Source organism: Elephas maximus, chromosome 2 (assembly GCF_024166365.1).
Source record: "Elephas maximus indicus isolate mEleMax1 chromosome 2, mEleMax1 primary haplotype, whole genome shotgun sequence".
In the NCBI taxonomy this organism is placed as follows: Eukaryota; Metazoa; Chordata; class Mammalia; order Proboscidea; family Elephantidae; genus Elephas; species Elephas maximus.
Window position 1 is genome coordinate 84445186 of NC_064820.1, and position 27366 is coordinate 84472551.

General features: G+C 36.7%; 1 protein-coding gene across 1 annotated transcript in view; it reads right to left on the reverse strand.

The window, feature by feature from the left end:
- The window catches only part of HOMER1 (homer scaffold protein 1), a 142864-nt gene that overhangs the window by 92648 nt on the left and 22850 nt on the right, over positions 1-27366 (reverse strand). The window contains exon 2 of the mRNA XM_049866561.1: positions 10-166. Within this exon, the coding sequence (XP_049722518.1) occupies positions 10-166 (157 nt within the window). The remainder of the gene's footprint in view (positions 1-9; positions 167-27366) is intronic.

Below are 27366 nucleotides of genomic sequence, written 5' to 3' on the forward strand. Positions count from 1 at the left end.
TTAACTTACCTTTGAGCCATCTAAACTGATTATCCTATACACATTTCTTGTGCTGTCATAGAAATAAGACACAGTAACTGCATGCTTGCTGGTGGGTACCCAGTTCTTCTTTGTATTTGGGTCAATCTGGAAGACATGAGCTCGAGTGCTGAAGATAGGTTGTTCCCTGTAAGGCAGAAAATACAATGACTGACTGAGAGCCACCAGTTCTACTCCACTGGACAAGAGAACATGAAAACTGTGAAGATGACTCCCCTTAATTAACCAGCAACTCCCTATATTCTGAAACAAGAAAAACTCTTATTTAAATATCCTAATTATTTTGAATATTCTAATTATCCTTTAGAACAATTACCTTGTTCAAATACAATTATCTTATAACTCATCTTCACTAGATTAAGAGTTTTCACATATTCATATCTGTATTACTCTGCTAATATGTAAATAACTTACTGGGAAAACTTATATTCAGCATAATATCTACTATTTTGAAAAGTAAACAGGAAACAAAGTTGCTCACCACCACAAATAACTTTTACTTAGCCAAAAATAGGGCCTTAAACATATAAAACAGAGACTTGAAAACTATTATTTCAAGAACCAGAACTATTCAAATATATATTTAAAATACTATATTACAAAATTTTTACCATCTAAAAAGCAAGAATGAGTTAGTCTATATACAATACAATTACAATGCAAAATTTTCTAAGTTCTGAGTAAAAACCCTTTTGAAAATAGCATTTATCAGGTTTTTTTTCTCCCCAAATAAAGCTCATTTCTTCACAATAGCCAAAAGGCGTAATAAACAGCTTGAATGTTCATCAACAGATGAATGGATAAGCAAAATGTAGTACATACTATATGCAACGGCATATTATTCTGCCATAAAGAGAAATGAAGTCCTGAATAAACCTTGAAAACATTACGCTGAGTGAAATAAGTCAGTCATAAAAAGATAAATATTGTATGATCCCACTTACATGAAGTATCTAAAATAGGCAAGTGTAAACCCAGTGCCATCGAGTCGATTCCGACTCATAGCGACCCTATAGGACAGAGTAGAACTGCCCCACAGAGTTTCCAAGGAGCGCCTGGGCAAGTGTAGAGAGACCAAATTTCGTTAGTGGTTACCCGGGGCAGGAAGGAGAGAGGGGAAAATGGGTACCCAATGATTAGGGGACAATGAACTTCTGTTAAGGGTGACAGAAAAATGTGGGAGTGGATAAAGGGGATGGTTGAACAACATGATAAACATAACAAATGTCACTGAAGTGTACATACGAAGAACGTTGAGATGGCAAATGTTTTGTTACATATATATTTACCACAATAAAAACACAAAACTCATTTCTATTATTTGCATAACATTTTTCTTTCCTAAAACAGCTCAAAGTCCTTAAAGCAAAATTTAAAGAAAGAAAACAAGGCAAAAGAAAAGAGGAAATGAGAAAAACAGGCAACGCAAATCTGAGACCTTGGGAAAATGGCTCCTTAGGTTACTAATAATGGGTTGGGTGTCACATATGTCTCCTAGATCTACTTTAGCTCTCAGCGAGTACAGTGTGAAAGGGAGGCACTGTCCTTGTAGGTAACCTGGAATGCTCCTTGTTTTATTTCTGGAAACCTCCATAACAGCTTTTCCTACTGAAGAATCTCTTTTGAAATAAAGTGATACATTTTGTGCCACTCCCTATAAAATGAGGTAGAAAGTCTTCATTTCTTGCTTAACTGTGATCATATATGAATTCATTCAACACATAATAATTTACCCTCTGGCAAAATGCTCTGACTTTGAGTGAGATTGGTGCTTAACAGCATGAGTTATCTTCCAAAAGCCCTGCAGCCTCTATTTTTTTTTTGCCTTTTAATGAAAGTTCTAAGTGTAGTTGGTCAGACTGACTGTGGCTGGCTAGCTCCAGTTCACAGGGACATCCAACAACAGAAAACTCTAATATTAAGGCATATAAGAAAGGGTAGTGGGACACTCTAGTCTTTACTGATTTGAACTTTTTTCCCCCAATCTGAGAGTGGCAAATAGTGCAGGAATGTGTTCTAATAAGCATATTTTCTAAAAAACTAGTTAAGACAATGATATTGCTTTTGCAAGCCTTGTATGACCAAACAACAAATCCTTCTTCAATGGAAATGCAATGTTTTCAGCCCACATCATACTTTCCGCATCATACTAAACACTTTTTCTAAATAAAAATCTCTAAACTAGTTATCATATATAAGAAATGACATCTGAATATTAACAAAGTATCCAGCTTTCTTTAATTCCCTTCTGAATAACTGGTTTTTTAAAGAAAGTCATAGTTCAAGATTTCTATAGACAAAAGACTACCCATCAAAGCCTATTTGATAAGGGATAAACCCATTGTTGTCAAGTCAGTTCTGACTCATAGCGACCTTATAGGGTAGAGCAGAACTGCCCTATAGGGTTTCCAAGGAGCAACTGATGCATTTGAACTGCTGACCTTTCGGTTAGCAGCCAAGCTCTTAACCACAGGGAAATAATTTTCACTGCTGATACTGGAATCAGGATTCCTAGAAGTAATGGGTACGTTACTACTTCTAACAGGGCATGCTAATGCATGATTCAAGCATTTATTGAATATCTGCTACATGCTAGGCACTGAGGTAGAGACTGACCCTACCCTTGAAAAATTCAATCTGGTGAGGGAAGACAGGTATATTAAAAAATAAAATGCTCTCCACCATGCCACACTCTTTGAAAGTTAGTGATGGAGGGCTAAGATGGAGGAAGTGATACCTGAGTATAGTTCTGAAACAAATTGGCACAGAACCATACAAAGACACAGCGGAAAGGAGGGCACATTGTTGTCTGTAGCAAGAACCTTAGGTGAGTGCAAGCACCTTTGAAGAATAAGGCCAGAGGTAAAGACAGAAGCCAGTTAGTTCATGAGGGTTCCTGCTGGAAGCTGATTTTTTTAATAGTGCACAGGTTTGCATCTTAGAAAGCTAACTTTGGCAACAGTGAAGGGGGTCAATTAGAGGGAGACAACGTTTCACACAGGGAGGCTAGTCAGAACTCTACTGAAAAATCCAGGCATTAAAAAAAAGAGAGAGTAGGAGGTTAGGAGTGAGATAAAGAACTGAGGAGGGATTTAGGTATATTTGAAAAGTAGAATCAATAAAATTAAGAAACAGATTGGGTGTAGGGCAGGGGTTCTCAAATATGAGTGATTTTGCTCCCTCAGGGATATTTTGCAATATCTGGAAACATTTTTGATTGTCACAATTGAGTGGGGAGAGGGCACATGCTACTGGCATTTAGTGAGTACAAGCCAGGAATACCGCTAAACATCCTACAATGCATAGCTCCCACAACAAAGAGTTATCTGGCCCAAAATATCAACAGCTTAATGTTACAAGAAATGCTTACTGAAACATTTTCCTGTTGGTGTAAAAAATAATTCCAGGAAAATGGTATAACAACTCAGAAGTTCCTGATATTGGATTAAAGCCCTGTATAAATACTATATATAGTGACGTACTCTAAAACAGTATAATATGGATATGCAAAATTGAAAGAATGTAAGTATAAGACGGCCCTAAGAAAAAAGTAAAATCAGAAATTTGTTTTGAAAATAAAGCTTATTTAAATCTCATTAAAGGGTCAGCAAAAAAGGAGACTCTTAATGAGATGGATTTACACAGTGGCTGCAACAATGGGCTCATGCATAACAACAATTGTGAGGATGGCACAGGCCTGGCAGTGTTTCGTTCTGTGGTACACAGGGTAGCTATGAGTCAGAACCAACTCGACAACACCTAACAACAACAAAGAGTTGGTATAGAGAATTACTATATTTAGCTCTCAGGCCATTTAGAAATGGGAATCATGAAAAGCTAAAGAAAACAAAAACACTATTTGCCAAGGTATGTATTTCTACATTTAGGAAAAAAACAAAAAGGTAACATTTATCATTTGGATAGATGTGACTTAAAAAAATCAATGATAATGCTTTGTAAAAATTGCCACTGACGTGTATACTTTTGCGACCTGTATGTGATCTCTCAATAAATCTTTACTCCAAGGAAGTGCGACAAAGTACATCTGATAAACACAATCAAACTCAAGTGTAAGAAGAGAAATTGTACATTTCTCAGCTTTCTTTTAATGCCTAGCTTCCAAATGGTATTTTTCAGATATTCAAGTACAACTAGATATTGTAGCAGAGGGGATATAAAGAAGGGTATGGTTTCAAATAATTTTTCCAAAAAAGTAGCCTGGCAGAGTGAATAAACAGCGTTGATATTTTCTGCTGAGTGCTGGACACTGTTATCGCCATTGTCAACTGATTACCCAATAACTATTCTTCCTCACTCCTTTCTACAAGACTTGGATATCATTCAAGTACTCTACCCTCCTCCACACGACTGTGTGCTTCATTAAGATAATCACTGCAATCCCTTATCCTTGCCAGAAGCTGGTTCAGGAATGGACATTTGACGAAATTCTGGTCAATGAGAAGAAAGGGAAGTTTGCCGGGAGCTTCTGGGTACAGTCACAAAGACATTAACGCATGAGAAGAGATGTTCTCTTAAATTGTGTTGTGTTTGCATGTGACACTTGGATCTGAAGAAGCCATCTTAGTACTGTTAGGGGAGCTAAACTGAAAACAAAGCCAACATTCTGTATCAAGGATAGCAGATGGAAAGACAAAGAATCTAAGTCCTTGACCATGTTACTGAATTGATAAATCAGCCTACTTCTAGGTTTCTTATGTCATAAAACAATTTTCCTGTTTGAGAGAGTTGTCATTTCAAAAATTACAGGAATACTAAATGAAAAAAGAGCTTTACATATAATAAACTCTGCAACTGCATGCAGAGTTTGACTAGTAATTATTAACTAGAATCTTGGAATTTGATTGGCTAGCTACATGTTGTTCATTCATTACTTCACAACACAATCCCACAGTGCACAAAATCAGATTTCTTGGGCCCCACTTAAAATTGCAGAGATAGTCAATGGAGAAATTGATAAGAATAACTCTATAAAGAGGAGTGTGAGGGAGAAGAAGGGGAAAGAGAAATGTGAACGGAGAAATTTCATTATCAATTAAAAGATTTTATATCCAAAGTTTTAATCAAGAAATAGCAGCATTGTCTGGGGTCTTAAAAACTAGCATGTGGTCATCTAAGATGCATCAATTGGTTCCAACCCACCTGGAGCAAAGGAGAACGAAGAACATCAAAGACATAAGGAAAACATGAGCCCAAGAGACAGAAAGAGCCACATAAGCCAGAGATTCCACCGGCCTGGGACTGGAAGAGCTGGATGGTGCCTGGCTACCACCAATGACCACCCTAACAGGGAACACAATAGAGAGTCCCTGATGGAGCAGGAGAAAAGTGGGGTGCAGAATTCAAATTCTACTAAAAAGACTAGACTTGACTGTCTGACTGTGACTGGAGGGACCCCAGAAGACATGGCCCCCAGACTCTCTGTTAGCCCAGAACAAAATCCATTACTGAACCCAACTCTTCAGACAAAGATCAGACTGGACTATAAGATATAAAATGATACTGGTGAACAGTGTGCTTCTTGGCTCAAGTAGATACAGGAGACTAAATGGGGAGCTCCTGTCCGGAGGCAAGATGAGAAGGCAGAAGGTGACAGGAGCTGATTGAATGTACACAGGAAATACAGGACGGAGAAGAGGAGTGTGCTGTCACATTGTAGGGAGAGCAACTAGGGTGATATAACAATGCATATATAAGTTTTTGTACAAGAAACTGACTTGAATTGTAAACTTTCACTTATAGCACGATTTAAAAAACCAGCAGCATAAGAGAATATCAGAGACATGGAGTTAACCATCAAAATAATAAAAATTGGAATTTTAAAAAGTAGTTGCCTCTGGAAAATGGAGGTAGAGGAAGGAGAAACAGCATAGGGGACTGTTACTTCTTTTTATGATTCCTTCAATACTATTTAATTGTTTAGTAAAAGTACTAAAATACATTTTTAAATGGCATTGTACAGGAAAATATCATAATTAATACCAAGAAAGAAATGTTCTAGGAACCATTTTTGAAGGCTACCAAAAATCATAGACCAAAGGACCATTTTTATAGCTTGTACCTCACATGTTTTAACAGTACATTGTATGAAAAGTTACTACTATTCATAAAGAAGAATAAAGGCAAAGAAAGAGTGGAGTAGAAATCCAAACATGTCAAACTGTGCAACTGAAAGTGCTGAAAGTACAACTAACTGCAGGTGAAACACCCTGCTTGATTAGAATAAACAGGAGGTAAGACAAGAAGCATGGGAAGAACAGGCTCGGCATTTCTCAAGCTGAAAGAACTGAAGAAAAAATGAGATGTTTCAACAAACAGATGCAGTGCTGAAGTGCTCACTTATCTATGCCAAGAAATCTGGAAGATAGCTACCTGGCCAACCAACCGGAAGAAGTCCATATTTCTACCCATTCCAAAGAAAGGTGATCCAAAAGAATGTAGAAATTATCGAACAATATCATTAATATCACACACAACTAAAATTTTGCTGAAGATCATTTAAAAGCGTCTGCAGCAGAACGACAGGGAACTGCCAAAAATTCAAGCTGGATTCAGAAGAGGGTATGGAATGAGAGATACCACTGCTGATGTCAGACGATCTTGGCTGAAAGCAGAGAACACCAGAAAAATGTTTACCTGTGTTTTGTTGACTATGCAAAGGCATACAACTGTGTGGATGATAACAAATTATGGACAACATTACGAAGAACAGGAGTTCCAGAACACTTAATTGTGTTCACGAGGAACCAGTACTTAGACCAAGAGGCAATCGTTTGAACAGAACAAGAGGATACTGCATGGTTTAAAATCAGGAAAGGTGTACATCAGGATTGTACTTTCACTATACTTATTCAATCTGTATGCTAAGCAAGTAAATTAAGAAGAATGGGGTATCAGGGTTGGAGGAAGAAGACTCATTAATAACTGGAGATATGCAGATGACACAATCTTGCTTGCTGAAAGTGAAGAGGGCTTGAAGCACTTATTGATGAAGATCAAAGACCACAGCCTTCAGTGTGGATTACACTTCAACATACAAAAAACCAAAAATCCTCATAACTGGACCAACAAGCAACATCGTGATAAACGGAAAAAATATTGAAGTTGTAAAGGATTTCATTTTACTTGGATTCACAATCAATGCCCATGGAAACAGCAGTCAAGAAATCAAATGGCACATTGCATTGGGCAAATCTGCTGCAAAAGACCTCTTTAAAGTGTTAAAAAGCAAAGACGTCACTTCAAGAACTAAGGTACACCTGATCCAGGCCATGGTATTTTCAGTCACCTCATGTCCACGCAAAAGCTGGACAATGAATAAGGAAGAAGAATTGAAGTCTTTGTATTATAGTCTCGGCAAAAAATATTGAATATACTGCCAGAAGAACAAACAAATCTGTCTTGGAAGAAGTACGTCCAGAAGGCTCATTAGCAGCTAGAATGGTGAGACTTTGTCTCACGTAATTTGCACATGTTATCAGGAGGGATCAGTCCCTGGAGAAGGACATCATGCTTGGTAAAGTAGAGGGTCAGGGAAAAAGACCCTCAACGAGATGGGCTGACACAGTGACAGCAACAATGAGCTCAGGCATAGCAACAACTGCAAGGGTGGCGCAGCACTTCATTCTGTTGTACACAGGGTCGCTATGAGTCGGAACTGACCTGATGGCGCCTAACAACAACAAAAACAACATTGTACCTTCAACTTTTTTTTTTTTTTTTAAGTTTGAAGTAGCAAGAGAAGTTGAACAACACTTGTTAAGGCTAAAGGGACACGGGCAAGAATAAGTCAAGGAGTGGACAGACACTACTGACCACATAACTACAAATGTGATGCCTAAAGAATCGTGAAGCGGCACAGTATGTCTCCAAGTCAGCAGAGACTCGGGTACTGGAATTTTCTTAAAAAAAAAAAAAACTATCCTGAACAAGTTAATAATAAATTGTAATTCTACAAGATTATCTGGGAACTGGTTTAAAATTCTAAACTAACTCTCCCCTCCCTCTCTGTCTCTTTCTCTCTCATACACACACACAAACAGAAAAAGTTTATTGATTAAATTAGCTGTTTTGATGTTGCTCAAAGATTATGAATGCATACTGCTTATTTCTATGACCATGTTATGTGTTTTAGTAGCTGACTGCTTATACATGGAATGCCTTTTTTTTCTCTTAACATGCCTACTTTGACCAAAGCAAAGATTATTCTACTAATGGCTACTCAACACATAGTTATACCACAAGAACTCCATCTAGTGATAAATCAAAAATATAGCAGGTGCATGTTTTTTAAAACTTGTAAATTATAAATTTATAGCAAATGCAAAATTATAACGTGACACTGCTGTAACAGAGGTATATATGCTTAAAATGTAAAATGAATAGCTATACAGTATCTTTTCTGGAAGGATTTTTAAAAATCGTATGGTCTAAATTCCTTGGTTTTCTAATCAGTTATTTGCACATTCATATGAAAGATATCTCTAATAATCATTGCTTACATTATAACAATGGGGCATCAGAAATACTCTCATGACACCAAGTATCTGGTTTAACTGGCATATACGAAGAAAATATAATCAAATGAAGTTCCCATTTAGAATTTATGATGACTAAATTATAAATATACATTAAAACAGTAACAACGCTGATTATATTCCTTACCTTAAGAGTAATTTTTATTAATCTCAGTCCTTTATTAGAAATTTTAATATTTACTTATTTTGGGGCACTTTAATCAGTTGTTACATTTAAAAGTCTAAGGGAATGACAAAATTCACAACAAAAAACAAGAAAACCCATGCAATGTATATATTTAAGCAACACCATCAATGCTTAAATACCCTGGCTTGCTATTTATTAACTACCCAGTGACATTGCCTCTACCCCATCCCCTTATTAAAAAATGGAGCCATCTGAGATAAAATAAAGGTGTTTTTAAATATATCAGGAGATAAGCCTGATGTATTTAAATCCAATTACATTTAAAATTAGTATTGTACTTTCAATTTTATTAGGCTTTGAAAATTCTCCTCTTTCCAGGTAATTTCCACTAAGTAAGCTAAATTCTGAGACATGACGATGTAAGTAAATCTAAAAAAAAAGCCTCTTTTCAATAACTAGAGTTTAACTTTTGTAAATAGAGATGGTACAATCCTAAAAATCTAAAACATGTGATTTTCTAATAGACATCGGCTCCTAAAATCCTTAAAAGTGAATTAAATGTTAAAAAGGCCATTTAAGTCCTAATACTGCCATCAAAGAACAGTAATGCTCTTAAGTACTCTTTTTCTTGCACCCTAAACAAATGGATACTCAATCTATTTGATGTCTCAACAAATAAATATCCTAAAAGATAAACTCAGTATTAAAGAGACGAGAAGATACTTTGGCAAAACATTAACATTTGCTAAATCTGAATACTGAGTTGTTGATGCTGGGTCCTGACGGTAAGTTTCGACTCTCAGTGACCCCAAGTGACAGAGCAGAACTGCCCCACAGGGTTTTCAAGGTGGTAATCTGCACAGGAGCAGACTGCCAGGGCTTTCTTCTGCATAGCCACGGGGCAGGTTAGAACCATCAACACTTACATTAGAAGCCGAGCATTTAACCGCTGAGCCACCATAGCTCCCTGAATAGTGGATACATAGGTGTTACATTATTCTCTGCAGTGTTCGGAACATTTAAAATATCTCAAGCAATAAAACTCCAGACCATATCTCCAAGGATTCTTACTGGCACTACGAAATTTGAATAATCAGCCATACTTTATTTTATCCATATAAAGATCACTTACTAAGTGCCATGTATCAGTCCTTGCTATGATTATACCCGCCCTGTCCATATGGTATTACCAGCCACGTGACTAGAGTTCCTGGGTGGTGTAAACAGTTGAGTACTAGCCGAAAGGTTGGCAGTTCAAACCCATCCACAAGCACCTTGGGAGAAGGGCCTGGTGATCTGCTTCTGAAAGGTCAGAGCCTTGAAAGCTCAGTGGAGCAGTATAAGATCACCGTAAGTTGGGATCCACCAGATGGAAACTAACAGTACAAGCCCTATGACTACCGAGGATTTGAAGTATGGCTAGTCCAACTGTGAAACTGAATTAATGTAAGATTTATCTAACACTATATTCAGTTACCAAAAATTTTTTAACTAAGTATGGAACAACTTGGGTATGCGAATCTACTTTTTCAACTGTAAATTTTATGAAATCTAAATTTAGATCAATTATTTTCAGTGAAAATTTGGCATCCAAATTGAGATGTGCTGTAAGTGGAAAATATACAATGGATTCCAAGGACTTAGTATGAAAAAAGAATATAAAGTATCTCAATAATCTTTGTATCACATATTGAAAAGATTATTTTAGATATATCATGTCAAAATATATTAAAATTTATTTCACCTTTAACTTTTAAAGGTAAATTTAAAATTACATACATGGTTCACACTGTATTTCTAGAGGAGAATACTAAATTAGACAATATTTTATGAAGCCACTTCTTTACTGATAGACATATAGATTATTCCCACTTTTGTACTATTATAAACAATGCTGCAGTGAATATCCATGTATATCTTCTTGTATACACATGCAAGAGTTTGACTAAGATACACCAGAAGCATAATTCTTGGTCACAGGGTATGCATCAGAGCATATTTCCAAATTGCTCTTCACAGTGCTTGTACCAACTTACACTTTTATTAGTCTTATACTATATTCTTCCAACATTTGCTAATGTCTAAGTAACATCTTCAAGTTGTACCAACTTGATGGGCATGAAATGATATTTCATTGTTGTTTTAATTTGCATATCTCTGATTACTAGTGAGACTGAGCAACTAGCTCTTGATGTATTTCTGGGCCATTTGAGCCCAGTGGATTTCTGGACTCATTCCTGAGCTTGTTTAAAACCTTATTTTAGCTCCAGATAGTGAAAAGGCCAGAATCTAAAATTCACCACCCAAACTATACACATGTGAACATTTCATAAGTACAATTCTAACCACATGTATAAATATAATTAAGGTCAATCACTAAAGTAGAGAAGGGCAGAATTACTCATTTTTCTAAATCTGATGACAATCAGTATCACCAATACAGCACAAATACAGCACACGTATTCTTTGTTCCATGAAACTTTCAGTTACATATTTATGTATGCTTTTCACAACGTAAGATGCATTTTTTTTTTTTTTTTTTTTTTTTACTGTGGATCATGGTTAAAAAGTTTAAAAACCTGGGCCTGCAAAATACTTTTAGTTACTATTCATGAAAACCTCATGAGGCAGTTACACAACATCCATCTTATACTAAGAAAACAAAGTCCTAAGTGACTTCCCGAAAATCACGCAGTTAGCAAATGGTATGAATAAGCACATTAAAAAAAAAAAAAAAAGGCAAATAAAGAGGAAATTGAGCTAGACTAGAAACAACTGCAAATTAAAACCATGAGTTACCACTTTTTCACCTCTCAAAGTATGAAACTTTTCTTAATGACAGAAATCAATGTTAATGAAAATTTAAGGAAATCTGATGTTTTCAGAAGTGACTGATGGGAATATGAATTAGTAAAGTCTTTCTGGAAAACACCTTGACAATACATATCAAAAAGCCTTTAACCTTTTGTGCATTTCCTTTGACACACCAATTCCATTCTAAGGATTTACCCTAATGAAATAGCCATAGATATGTGTGAAGATTTAGCTATAAGAATGTATTGCCACATTAATACATAACTAAAGATCGTGAATTAAAATGTTTGATAATGTAAAATCAAATAAATTATGGTATATCCATATAATGGAATACTATATAGCCATTACAAAGTCATAGAATATTCAGTGACATAAGATGTTTAATACAGTAAATGGCAATAGCTTATAAAATAGTACAGTATAATTCTTTTTTTTGTTGTTGTTAAAAAATAAGTGCATAGAAAAAAATACATGGGGGATACACTTACTTTAGCCCTTGTCCTGCCTCCCCTTCTGTCAATACAGAAGCCAGAGTGATCCTTCTAAAAACCCAAACTAGCACTGAAATATTCCAGAGGAAAAAAAGGGAAAACGAGTATGGCAAAATGTCAGTGGCAATTAAAGGGGGTAGGATGATGGGTACAGGGAGTTTGTTATATTTTCTACTTTTGTGTATGTCTGGAAATTTTCATTAATAAAGAGTTTAAAAAAAAAAGAAAAGGTAAGTCAGGTGGATCTTTCCTCAGAACCCTCCAATGGCTTCAAATCTCACTCATAGTAAAATCCAAAGTCCTCAAAATGGCCTCAAAGCCTTTTGCCAGGGTTTCTAAACCCTAGCTGGGCATTGGAAATGTCCAGACCCTACCCCTAAATCAACAGTCTGGACAGATACCCCAGCATCAGTGCTTTTTAAAAGGTTCCAGTGTGATTTTGTGAGGCCAGGAGGTATAAACACTGTATGGCTCTTTGCTCTTTCTCAGCTCTCATCTGTCCATTACTCTCTCTTTTAATTTCCGTTTTCTATATGAACACATATTTTATTCATATTAAGAATTTTTTAAGCAAGCAATTTCAATACAATGTGTTTGCTTGTTTTAAAAACATTGCTAGTAGAATTTTGTCCTGGTGATTTCATGAATAAATATATATGTAAAAATTCATTGATTTGTGTACTTTAGTGACCTTGATATACCTTAAATTTTTAAACAATGAGGGACAGTAAAAAATATTACAGTCCAAGTGTTACTGGGCTCAACTAGCTAATACAGATTTGGAGACACCATTGCCTGGGGAATGGCTCCTACAAAAGAAATCAGCCATTGATGCAAATGATGCAAAATCTCCATTGATGCAAGCTTTCCCATCAAAAACTAGGTCTGCTCAGAATTCTCTTTATATGTAACATCACCTAGAGTTATCTTATTCAAGTAACTATGACTCTACAGCTTTAACTGTGAACTAGCAGCCTTGCCCTAATGGTTCCCAGAATATCAACTTTATGAAAGTTAATTATCTAAAACTGGACAAAGTTCCCTACCTGGTCTCCAGATAATACAGCATAGAAGAAGATGACAGTTTCATTAACTAGACAATTACAGACAATATCAGCTGAATCAACTGATAAGTAGAGTAAGTATCATTTCTACTAAAGCCTTGTGTTTGGCAGGCATTCCACAATATTTAAATAGATAATACCAGAACTCCAATTAAGATCACTTAATCCAGCTATTTGATGGCCATTTAGAAACTATTTCTCTTCAGTTCTTCTATAGAAGCCATACCAGGGACTGTGGACAAAACAAAACCCACTGCCGTCAAGTCAATTCTGACTCATAGCGACACTCTGGACAAACTGGTAATATTTACTCTTAAATCTTTCCACGTCAAAAGCAGCCTCTCATTATGTGAAAAAGCTTTAGGGTCTCAATCCAATGTTCTTTTGACACATTTGAGAAAAACAACTAGCCTGTTTCTCAAGAAAGGAGAAAGGAGTGGTGTAACAACAAGGTACTAAAAATAATAGGACGAGCACAGCAAGTCATCCTGCAACAATCTTACATCATGGTAATAAAAACTCTTTATAGCAAAAATAAATATGGCTAGACTATGGAGAAGACTGCAAAGTTTATATGAATTTATAAGTTAAACCACAACACTTAAAGAAACTGACCCAACCTATCCCCAGTACCCTACAGGCATTTACTCTTTTCTACTATTAAGGTACTCTGGCAGAAATATCAAAAGCATTTGTTTAAGGAATCTGTTAACTATTCTAAATTCTCCAAGACTAAATTCCCCTCCAGCGCGCCCCACCCCATTAGTGATATAATCAGAAGGCCAATTTTTGGTTATCTCAGTTCCCTAGAAGAATGCCTTCACTGAGTTAAGATTCAAAGTTCTCTCTTGAATCTCTTAACAGATTCATAAAAGAAACTACCATTGAGTCATGATATTACTGAATATCTCATATGACAGTGCTAGGGAAAAACCTGTCTTGTTGTTCTACCCAAACAAGACTTCAACTCAATGAACTTCTCACTCATTTATTAACAAACCCAGTTCACTTTCCACTCAAGTAATGATATCATCTCATCTCAGATACCTCCTGTATCCATTCATCTACGCCTTTCCAACACTGCGTTAACTGTCCAGTTTTATCTTGTTCTTGATTTTATGAATTACTGAAAATTGTGTGAAAATGGAAAGGTTTAGTTATAATATAATAAAAGTGAAATCACTGAAACACTAGATATTGAATAAAAAATAGTGAGGGAAAAAAGTTCACAGTTTTCAGCTTTTTGCAATTGGAATTATGTGATATTTCAAGTTTCCCTTTTATGCTGATGAGTACATAATAAATCATTTAACAGCTTCCATCTCTTGTGCCAAAGAAGGGGAACCACGGATTGGATAAAATCAAATTTAAGAAATTTAAATATGCCCCACTTAAGCCTGGAAACAAAAGCCTAAACTTACTAAATGGATACGTAGTAAATTCTTTGGCTATCTGTAACATTTATGAGAGCTACCACATGGTCACATAGTCATGCACTATTCTAAGCACTTTATCACTGCTATTTAATCCTCTCAACCTTTAGAGATAGTTACTAATACCTCCTCTAGAAAATGAAGAACCTGAGGCAGAGAGAGATTATATAATTTGCTCAAGATGACATATCTAAGCAACCACTAGAGATGGCATTAAAACATGTCTGGTTCTAAAGCATGTATTTTTATCCTATACTGACTCCTTGGATGGGAAAAGGATTCTTTTGTCATGGAAATCTGAGTTTACAGTTCTAACCAAACTGAAGCCTGGTCCATGGGAGATGTTCAAGAAATGATGGAAGAATTAAATTCTTAGTTGTTTTTGCCAGAAACAAAATCAAGATAAGAAAAACAGCAGGGAAAAAGCAGAAAATATGAGTAATGCTCAAATTTTGCCAAGACATGCTTATTATTCCTATCATGTCATCCTTTTCAGGAATATCATGTGTGAGGAAATCTAACCAATGTCTGAAACAGGTATTAGATACTTAGGAATTATCGACTAACATCTAGTCTCAAAGACCAATGTATTCACCTCACGTAGACCAGTACTAATTTTATTTATATTTTTTGTATTCTGTTACAGAAGTGGAATCATTCAATCAATTTATAAATCAAAGAGGTATTTTCCCTTGAAGAAGGAAAAATCAAGGATAACGATAATTGGCATGAATAAAACAAGTTTTGGGATTTTTCCAACCAATACTAGCATTCCAATGCAGTACTGGAGTATGCATTGTTTTCAAATTACAGGTAAAAGTGGTGCCAGTGCACACATACACATCCTCGTGAAACCACTTAAGTACTCTTAAGAGTGTTTAACATGCATAGTAACCATGGTTGTGTGCCTGTACTATTTCACTTTCTGTCAACAAAATTCCAGCACAGAGGCAATCATGAAGATAAATCAATAACTTGTCACTTACTCTCTGGATGCTGGTCCCATGCTCTTCACAGTCCTTGTGATGTTGTTATTGAAACATTATACCTGACATTAAAATACCACAAAACCCTCAAACATGAAGTTCTCAAATACTATAAGTAAACAGGGATTCAATCACCAAAATTACTCAAGAATCTACCACCTGGCCTTGATAGTACTGCCCATCTGTACCCTCTCTTGGTATCTTTTTCCAACTGAGATAGTGAAAATGAAGAAAAGATGCTAAGAAAATACCCACTCATAACAGTTTATATTTCTAAGACCTCTTCCAAGCTGACTTTAAGAATTAGATACTATTTACTGGACAATTTACATCTACTGGGTAAAACATCTAGACAGTATATCATTTAACTTTAATAGTCATTAAGCTCATTGTTGAAATTAACCACTTACTTGCCAGCAGAGGAGGGAAGAGGTATTCTGTTTTTATCTTTCCTTGGCAATTTGACCAGTCTATGGAGCTTTTCAGTCTGTTTTAGAAGTTTTATCCTCCTGCACTATCCTTCTTGTTGGCTGGATTGGATGTTTTAGACCACAAACTTCAAATGCAGCAATATTCTGCTCTAAAGCAATCTGTACAAATCAAATTGAACAGGGAGTTTCTGAGATCTCCCCGTATGTAAAGAGTAAGTCACTGGGTAGTGCAAATGGTTAACACGCTCCGCTGCTAACCCAAAAGTTGGCAGTTCAAGTCTACCAGCGGCACCTCAGAAGAAAGGCCTGGTGATCTACTTCTGAAAAAGCAGCCACTGAAAGCCCTATGAACCACAGTTTTACTCTGACACACAAATTCGCTATAAATTGGAACTGACTCTACTGCAACTGAGAAAAATTTATTAGTAAACTAATTTTTCCAGATGTTTGAACATGGGTTTGGGGAAATTTTCTGAAATGTTTAACACAATTTCTGAGCGGCAATGTATGATTCATTTCAATCATCTTTTAATTATAGGGAAAGACAGTAAACAGGTCCATAATAAATCTTAAATTCAATTTTAGCCCAAAGTTGTATGTTTCACAATCTTACCAGGTTTATTTTCTCCATTTCTTGGCAAAATGTCAGATAGTAGATAGCAAGATGGTGAAGGCATACCACAAACTGGATAACAAAATGCTAAAAGTGTCTGCATTGGTATGTAAGTTGTTACTTTCTGAGTATTTTTGCATGGACTGTTTTGTTTAATACTCATAGTGAATCTTGTAAAATAGGTAAAGCAAAGTATTAACAAGACCATTTTACAATGAAGACTTGGCATTCAAGAAGTCAGAATGAGAAACCACATCTTCTGGCTTTAAATTCAGGGCTCTTTCTACTGTTCTGTACTGACTTTAATATGCTTTTGCTATAGAACTTCAATAAATCTCACATACTCTGAGACACTGTATTCTTATTTTGAAAACTCTCACTATCTAATAACTTAAGAACTTCTTATTTGGATAAAGAAGCCTATTACATGCCAAAATCTGGTAAGTAGTAGGGCAATAAAAATTTACTGAATAGTTCAAAAGAAATCTTTTTAATCTAGTTACAAATCTCTAGTACTAAGAGAAACTTTAGAGATTAAGACTCTAGAGCAAACCTCACACTGGAAATCTAAAGAAAGAGGAGGAAATGATCCACAAGTTGCCCTAGGTGACACAGCCAGTTATTGACAAGCAGAAAAGCTTCACCTAGAACGGTACTTGTCAAACAGCCTGGATCATTTTAAACTCATGCTCTGTGCACTGACCTCAATTTGCCTTTGAGTGTCATTCAACATAATTCCAATCTGTCAAAAATCAACCATAACATCATTATTTCAGACATCTTAAAATGCATTGTTAAGATAAAGTGTCACAGCTGGTCCACACTCCTTGGTCTTCACCTCTGATAAATTTTTCCAGGAAAATGTTATGCTTCAATTTTTAAAATGTAACACCCTAACTAGGTGTACCTGTGAGGACACTGTATATACTTTCTTTAACAGTACAGTATTCATACACACAAACACAGGCATAGTCAGACAGGTGCTGGATTCCATAAAAACAAGTTTTATAAAATGCGTTGTATGGATTATTCTAGAAAATACTCATTATTGCCTTGAAAATGATGTGACTTCTAAGACAACATACATTCCAATAGTACCAGACAATCTTTTTTCTTCTGGATCATCATATATAAGAACAACCAAATATTTGTCAGTAAACTGGTGGGTTTTTTTAAATATAATAAAATAAAACTGCATAAAAGCATCCTAACATTTTATAAATAGGACTTATTGATATCCTCGTTAAATGATAAATCATTCAAGCCTTCATCCAGTTAAAATCTATTACCCTGCCATTATTTATACATTTATTCTAAATTTATTAGACATAAGTTTCTAATCATATGCCTCAAATAAAAAGTTTCTTTAATAGCAACGGAATTACTAAAAAGCAGCATGAAATCTATAAAAGCCAACTGGGTATTTATTAAAGCATCTTAGGCAATATGTTTGTCAACTGGGTATCTTCAACTGTAATATGATGAAAATTAAAGCTCAAAAATTAAAAATAACTGCCATGGGACAAGCTATAGTAATTGTTCAAAAGTAGTGAAGACTAGTTGAGTAGCGAGTCTCATTCTCTCTCCATTTCACTAGGCATCAAAGGAACATGTGATCCAGGAAAAACACTGTTACAAATATGAAACTGTTGAAGGACAGAGAGTTAAAGTTATAGGAAGAAACTAACATCTGTTGAATTCCTATGACATGTAATACTTTACATATATATTCTCATTTATATCTCAAAATAACTCTAAGAAATAAGAGAAGTTATGAGATAATAAAAAACAATAAAAGACTTGTTTCAATAATTAGCCAAAGGAGGGATTTAATAATTAGCCAAAGGTCACAAGCTACGAATGGTATTTCAGGGATTCAAACCCTGACTAACTCTACAGCCTGTGCTTTTCCAGTATTCTGAAGAAAATAATGTCTGATAATGAAAACTCAACTTACATTTGTTTTTCCTTCATTACTGAATAACTCAGTGACCAACTCAAAATCTCAGAAGACATAAATCTTTATTGTCATGCTAACAAAATAATCTATTTCCTCACTCCTCTGAGGCAGGCACTATAGCAAAACAAGCTATTACCTCTATATAAATATTAGAAAATATTCTCCTCTATATAATTTTTTTTTTATATATAAATATTAGAAAACATTCTATTTCTTTCATTGGACCCTGTATGGGATTAAACAGTGTCCCTCCAAAATTCATGTCTCCCCAGAACTTCAGAATGTGGTTATTTCCAAATAAGATCTTTGCAGATATAATCAAGTTAAGATGAGGTCATACTGGACTGTGGTGGGCCCTAATCCAATGACTACTGTCCTTATAAGAAAAGAGAAATTTGGACACAGACACACAGGGGAGAAGGTAATGTGAAGAAGAAGGCAGAGACCGGAGTGATGCATCTACAAATCAAGGAATGCCAAGGATTGCTGGCAACCACCAAAAGAACCAACAAAGGATTCCTCCCTAGAGCCTTCAGCTGGAGCATAGTCCTGCTGACTCTTTGATTTGAGACTTCTAACCTCCAGAACTATAAGAGAATAAATTTCTGTTTTTCACCACTCAGTTTGCGGTATTTTTTTATGGCAGCCCTAGGGAAACTAATATCAGGAAGCTAAAATTAGTATCTGGATATTAATACAAACTGAGAATTTGAACTTTCCTGATACACATAAGGAGCCCTGGTGATGCAGTGGTTAAGAGCTCAGGCTGCTAACCTAAAGGTCGGCAGTTCAAATCCACTAGCTGCTCCATGGAGCAGTTCTACTTTGTCCTATAGGGTTGCTATAAGTTGGAATCAACTCGACAGCTACAGGTTTGATTAATGCAAGTGAAAGGAGCCCTGGTGGCAAAGTGGTTAAAGTGCTTGGCTGCTAACTGAAACATCAGTGGTTTGAACCCACCACCTGGTTGTAGGAAAAAGATGTGGCCTTCTGCTTCCATAAAGATTACAGCCTTGGAAACCCTACGGGCCAGTTCTATTCTGTCCTATAAGAATTGACTCGATGGCAACAGGTTTGGTTTTGGTTAATGCAAGTGACCTTTTCATAAGTCATAACTCTCAGACATGAAGCATGGTATCATTACCTTATTTATTCCTTCAACACGTATTTACTGACTATCCACTCTGTCAGGTACCATCAGATGCAATGCCAAACGAAGTAGCAATGTCTGTTGTTGTGTGCCATGGAACTGATTCTGACTCCTAGTGACCCTACAGGACAGACTAGAACTGCTCCACAGGGTTTCCTAGGCTATAGTCTTTACAGGAGCAGATAACCAGATATTTTTTCCCGTGGAGTCACTAGTGGGTTTGAACCATCGACCTTTCAGTTAGCAGCCAAGCACTTAACCACTGTGCCACCTAGATAAGTGATAACAAACCATTTGTTCCTGGCTGCTAACCCAAAGGTTGGTGGTTCAAACCTACCCAGTGGTACTGTGGAAAAAGGCCTGGTGATATGTTTCCATTAAGATCACAGCCAAGAAAACCTTATCAAGCAGTTCCACTCTGTAACGCATGCGGTGGCCATGAGTAAGAACCGACTCCAAGGCAATCATCACCCATAACATATAAATGATTACTAACTACTTATGATGTAGATCTTTCTAAAATATGTTTCACATTCTATCTCGATTTTTTTTATTGTAATATATACATATAACATATCGTCCAGTTCTTAATTGCTTTTTATTTGATTACTTGAATATGGTATGATCACTGGGCAACACTTTCACATTCTCTTATTAAACACTCTCAGCACCAGCTAGCTCTCCTTTATGGAACTTGCCACAGCTGTAACTTTTTATTTATCTATGAAGTTATTAGAAACCCCAGTGCCATAATGGTTAAGAGCTATGGCTGCTAACCAAAAGGTCAGCAGTTGGAATCCACCAGGCGCTCCTTGGAAATTCTATGGGGCAGCTCTACCCTGTCCTATAGGGTTGCTATGAGTCGGAATCGACTCAACAGCAACGGGTTTGGTTTTTTGGTTTGAAGTTCTTATGGTCTACTCCCAGACTTCTGCTTCTAGTCAACACAGAGTAACAGGGACTAGATCTATCCTCCTACCTTAAGTATAAATATTCAAATATATGAAACAAGTTTTTCAGACAGTGGACAACAGGGAGTGCAGAACAGTGATCCTTGAAAGAAGGAAACAACCTTGCTCTAGAAATAATCAGCTTATTGACTAAAGAGAGTTTTCACACTGCAACACAGAAAGGACGAAACTGAACAGAGTTCTGACTTTTAGGAGATGCGGCTGAAGATTAGGAGAGGTAAGGCAGCTAGGCTTCACAGGACAGAGACCTAAAAAGGAAGGAGCTGAATAGATAGGAAAGAGCTAAAATAGAGAGAGTACTCTGGAAATTTGTAGAGGGTTCCCCTCATTTCTTCAGCTGAGTACTGATGAGCACATACATGTTAAAAAACAAATCCAAGGCCAGAGAAAAACCACCAGGAAGAGCAAGCAGGACAATGCTTCCACCCAGCCAGAAAGGAGAATACACAGGACACTGGGTGGGGTATTCATAAGAGCATTTTCTCAGTACTAAGCTAAAATTAGTCATAGATCATATTATTTCCAAGTAACTGAGTCTGAACAAAGCTCAATAATATTTAAAAAAATAAAATATCCATTACCCAGTAAGAAGGAGCCCTGGTAGCATAGTGGTTAAGAACTTGGCTGCTAACCAAAAGGATGGCAATTCGAATCCACCAGGAACTCCTTGGAAACCCTATGGGGAAGCTCTACTCTGTCCTATAGGGTCATTATGAGTCAGAATCGACTCGGCGGCAACTGGTTTTGTTTTTTTTTTTTTTTTTTTACCCAGTAAGGTAATGTTCAAAATATCTAACATTTAAAGGAGAACTAAAATACAAACCATAATGAAGAGAAAAATCTATCAACAGGAACAGGCCCAGAAATGACAAAAAGGGTAGGATTGGTAGGCATGGATATTAAGATAGTTATTATAACTATATTTCAAGTGTTCAAGAAGGTAGAAAAAAGCATAAGCTTGTAAAGGAAAGCTTGAAAAAATAAAAAAGCTCCAAATCAATTTTCTAGACATTCAAGATGAAAAATACACTGGATCAAATTCACAGCAGATTAGACATTGCAGAAGAAAAAAGTTAATGAACTTCTGAAAACATAAACTATCCAAAATGAAACACAGAAAAAAAGACTAAAAAAAGATAATATATCAATGTAATTGTTCTGATCAGCCTAATATATGTATAATTGGAGTCCCCAAAGAGGCAGGGAGTAATAGAAAAAAAGTATTTGAAGAAATTATGGTTGAAACCTTCCCAAATTTGATAATACCACAAAGCCACAAACCCAAGATGTTCAATAAATCCCTGCATAAGAAGCATGAAGAAAATTATACCAAGGCACATTACATTGCTTAAAACCAATGATAACGTGAAAATTTTAATGTAGTCTTGGGCGTGGGGGTAGGGGCACATTACAAGCTAAAAGACAACAGCAACATCTTTAAAGTACTGGAGAAAAAAAAAAGATCTGTTAACCTAAAATTCTCTATCCTGCAAAAGTATCTTCCAAAATGAGTGTGAAATCCTAAATAGACAATAGATAAGTGGTAACTCTGGTGAAGGGTAAGGCAGTAAACAATACTGGGGAAGCCAGCAGAGCTTATACAAGGCAAGGTCATGGAAGCAAAATAGACACATCCAAACTCCCTGAGGGACTGAATTGCTGGGCTGTGGGAACCATGGTCTCAGGGAACATCTAGCTCAATTGGCATAATACAGTTTATAAAGAAAATGTTCTACATGCTACTTTAGTGAGTAGCATCTGGGGTCTTAAAAGCCTGTGAGCTGCCATCTAGGATACTCCAGTGGTCTCACCCCTTTGGGAGCAAGGAAGAATGAAGAAAACTAAAGATACAAGGGAAAGATTACTCTAAAGGACTGATGGCCCACATCTACCATGGCCTCCACCAAACTGAGTTCAGTACAACTAGATGTCGTCCTGGCTACCTGCCTACCACCACTGACTGCTCTGACAGGGATCACAATAGAGGGTCCTGGACAGAGCTGGAGAAAAATGTAGAAGAAAATTCTAACTCAAAAAGAACGACCAGACTTGCTGGCCTGACAGATACTTGGAGAAGCCCTGACAGTATGGCCCCTAGACACCTTTTCAGCTCAGTAATGAAGTCACTGCCGAGGCTCACCCTTCAGCTAAAGATTGGACAGGCCCATAAAACAAAATGAGACTAAAGGGGCACATCAGCCCAGGGGCAAGGACTGGAAGGCAGGAGGGAACAGGAGAGCTGTTAAAAGAGAACCCAAGGTTGAGAACGGAGAGTGCTGACACGTTGTGGGGTTGTCAACCAACGTCATAAAACAGTATGTGTACTAACTGTTTAATGAGAAACTAGTTTGTTCTGTAAACCTTCACCTAAAGTACAATTAAAAAGAGAGACAGAGAGTAAAATAAAGACTTTCTCAGACATACAAAAGCTGAAAGAACTCATCACCAGTGGACCTGTATTGGGTTTTAGATAGAAGAAAAATGATACCGTATAAAAATCTGAATATACTCAAAGGAATAAAGAGCACCCCAAATTGGTAAATATTGGGTAAACATAATTTAAAAAAATCTTTAAACCTCCTTAGATGATACCTGACTGTTTAAATCACAAATAATAATAATTTTGCAGACTTTTTAAATTAATAGAAGTAAAATATATGGCAATAATACCACAAAGGTGAAAGGTAGATAGCATTATACTATTGCGCTCTAAAACAAAATGTAGTAAGTTAAAGATGTATACTATAAACCCTGAGGAACCATTAAAAAACAACCAAAAAAAAAAAAGGTAAACAAGCCAACAAAGGGGATAAAAGGAATAATAAAAAATACTTGATTAATCCAAAATAAGGCAGAGAGAGACAGACAGACACAAACAAACGGAAAGAGACAGGAAAAGGGGACCAAATGGAATAGAAAATAAACGTGACGGTAGACTTAAACTGGACCATATCAGTAATCACATTAAATGCATGTGGTGTAAACACTTCAATTTAAAGGCAAAGATTGTCAAATTGGATATAAATCAACACCCAACTATATTATGCTTATAAGAAAACCATTTTTAAATATAAAAACAGTTTAAAAGTACAAACATGAATTAAGATATAGCATGCAAACACTAATCATAACGAAGTCTATTCTCATTCCCCAACTGCGAGCTCTATGAGGACAGGGGCCATGCCCATTTTGTTCACCCTTGTATCTACAATACCAGGCAAGGTGGCAAGCAGTATCTGTTAAATGAATGAGAAAGTTCTTTTAATTTGTAGGAACTCTTACCTCGTGTTACTAATTCCCAGGCAACGATGTCACCACCGCTCAAAGTCTTAAAAAATTTTTTTTTGCCTAAGACTTTTAACAACTGATGCTTCTTGCTGTTATCTATACCCATCTCCAGGACCTATTCTCTCTCCCTACCCAGTCTCCTGGGGACTTAGAAACCTGATTTTTTTTTTTTCCTTTGCATTTATGCCATTAGTATTTATTGAGTGCCAACCACATGCTGGGCACAGACACTGCCCTTAAGGAGTTTATGTTCTAGAAATGGATTCAGGCAAATGGTTGGCTCAGGAACTTCAAAGAACTCTGACAGATATGGAAGATGTTTCTAGAGGATTCCATGGAGCTCTGTGCTTGGCCCAGTTGAATACTGATTTTGTTGAACACAAAGAAGAAATGCTTATCAAGTTCATAAATACAGGGCATCCGTGGGAGAAATAGATACATTCTGGACAACAGAATCAGGACTCGAAATGTCCTCAGCAGGCTGAACCCACAATGAAGGTACTCTAATAAAAATAAGTGCAAAGTCTTGCATTTAAGTACAAAAAATCCATTACACAAATGAATCATTACACAATGGTTCATACAAAAAGACTTGAGACTTTGTCTATAAACTTGAAGTATCCTAACCACGTGAATGCTTGCTACGTGTTTGAAATGTAGAACTGGGTAACAATGACCTAGGAGTGCTGAGTTCCAAAGGATGCCTCAGTTGAAGAGAGAAATTAAAGGGGATTAAGGTGGTGAAAAATAAAGCACTGGTGATTCAGTGGTAGAATATTCATCTTCCACATTGGAGACTCAGGTTCAATTCCCAGGTTAGACTCATGCACAGCCACTACCAATCTGTCTGTGGAGGCTTGTGTGTGGCTACGATGCTGAAGTGGTTCCAGCAAAACTTCCAGACCAAGATGGCAAAGAAAGGCCTGGCAATCCACCTCCCAAAATCGGCCAATGAAAGCTCCACGGAAAAATGGTTTGATTGCCCATCCAATCATGAAGATGGCATAGGACTGGGCAGTGGCCCCATTCCCTGTGCATGGGGTCACCACGAGTGAGGAGCCAACTCTATGGCAGCTAACAAAAACAACAAGATGACAAAATGTCTGTAAACAATCTGAAATGAGAACTATTTTAAAACAGAAAAAAAGAATATTATAGATGTGTTCAAATATCAAGGACTGTGAAGTCAAAAATGGAGAACTAAGGTTCTGTCTGTTCCAGAGTGTTGACGTCAACTCAACATAAAGTCCATCTCATCACTGAAACCTGATTTATTTATTTCCTAGAGTTACCATAACAAATTACCACAAACTGGGTGGCTTAAAACAACAGAAATTTATTCTCTCACAGTTCTGAAAGCTAGAATGCTCCTAAACTAGCATCTAAACCTCCTACCATGGTCTGTAAGGATCTACGTAACCCGGCCTTAAGCTACCTTTCCAAACCTTGTTTCATGCCATCTTTTTTTATTCTGTGAGAGGCAGTATGGCACTACTGGAAATATCATGAGCTCCTGCACTGGACTGCCTGAGCATGTGATTCTTAGGAAAACCACTCAACTGATTTGTACCTCAGTTTTTCCACATACAAAGTGGGGATATTAATAGTATCTACCAATAAAAAAAATAGTATCTACCAATAAAAAAAAAAAAAAAAACCAATAGGGTTGCAGAAATTAAATGACATAACATATAGAAATCATTTGGAACAATGGCTGCCACACAACAACCCACTTTAGTTGGCATTGTACTAATGGATTAGTATATTAAGTGGTGGGCATTTATCTTTCTCGAGGGAAGAACACAAAGCCAAGCAATAGAAGGCTAGGCTCTATGACAAGCTACCACTTGTGGCCAAGTTTCAAGTTTTCTGGGCCTCAGATGCCTCGCTTAAAAATAACACAGGCAGAATTAATTACCTCTAAGGTTCTTTCCTTCAACTACATGAAAAATCTACTTGAAAAAGTGAATATACAGGTGGAGCACAAGGCATTTTTAGGGCAGTCAAACTATTCTATATGATACTATAATGGTAGACACATGACATTATGCATCTATTAAAACCCATAGGCCTGTACAATACAAACTGTGAACCCTAATAGAAACTACAGACTTTAATTAATAATACTGTGCCAATATTGGTTAATTAATATCACACGCAAGCAACATTTTGCTGAAGATCATTCAAAAGCAGCTGCAGCAGTGTATCAACAGGGAACTGCCAAAAATTCAAGCCAGATTTAGAAGAGCATGTGGAACCAGGGATATCACTGCTGGTGACAGGTGGATCTTGGCTGAAAGCAGAGAATATCAGAAAGATGCTTACCTGTGTTTTATTGACTATGCTAAAGCATTCGACTGTGTGGATCAAAACAAATTATGGATAACACTGCAGAGAATGGGAATTCTGGAACACTTAATTGTGTTCATGAGGAATCCATATACAGACCAAAAGGCAGTCATTCGAACAGAACAAGGGAATACAGCATGGTTTAAAGTCAGGAAAGGGGTGCGTCAGAGATGTACCCTTTCACCATACCTATTTTTTTTTTTTTTTTTATTCTGTAGGCTGAGCAAATAATCTGAGAAGCTGGGCTATATGAAGAAGAATGGGGCATCAGGATTAGAGAAAGACTCATTAACAACCTGCATTATGCAGATGACACAACCTTGCTTGCTGAAAGTGAAGAGGACTTGAAGCACTGACTGATGAAGATCGAAGACCACAACCTTCACTAAGGATTGCACCTCAACATAAAAAAAAAAAAAAAAGGATAACAAAAATCCTCACAACTGGACCAATAAGCAACATCCTGATAAATGGAGAAAAGATTGAGGCTGTCAAGGATTTCATTTTACTTGGATGCACAATCAACACCCATGGAAGCAGGAGTTAAGAAATCAAAAGATGCACTGCACTAGGCAAATCTCCTGCAAAAGACCTCTTTAAAGTGTCGAAAAGCAAAGATGTCACCTTGCGGACTAAGGTGTGGCTGACCGAAGCCATACTGTTTTCAATCGCCTCATATGCATGGAAAGCTGGACAGTGAATAAGGTAGACCGAAGAACTGACCCCTCTGAACTGTGGTGTTGGTGAAGAATATTGAATATACCGCGGGCTGCCAAAAGAGTGAACAAATCTGCCTTGGAAGAAGTACAACCAGAATGCTCCTTAGAAGCAAGGATGGCGAGACTGCGTCTTACATACTTTGGACATGTTATCAGGAAGGATCAGGCCTGGAGAAGGACATTATGCTTGGTAGAGGGTCAGTGAAAAAGAGGAAGACCTTCAATGAGGTAGACTGACACAGTGGCTGCAGCAATGGGCTGAAGCATAGCAACAACTGTGAAGATGGCACAGACTGGGTAATGTTGTGCATACAGTCGCTTTGAGTCCGAATTGACAGGATGACACCTAACAACAACAATATTGGTTCATCAA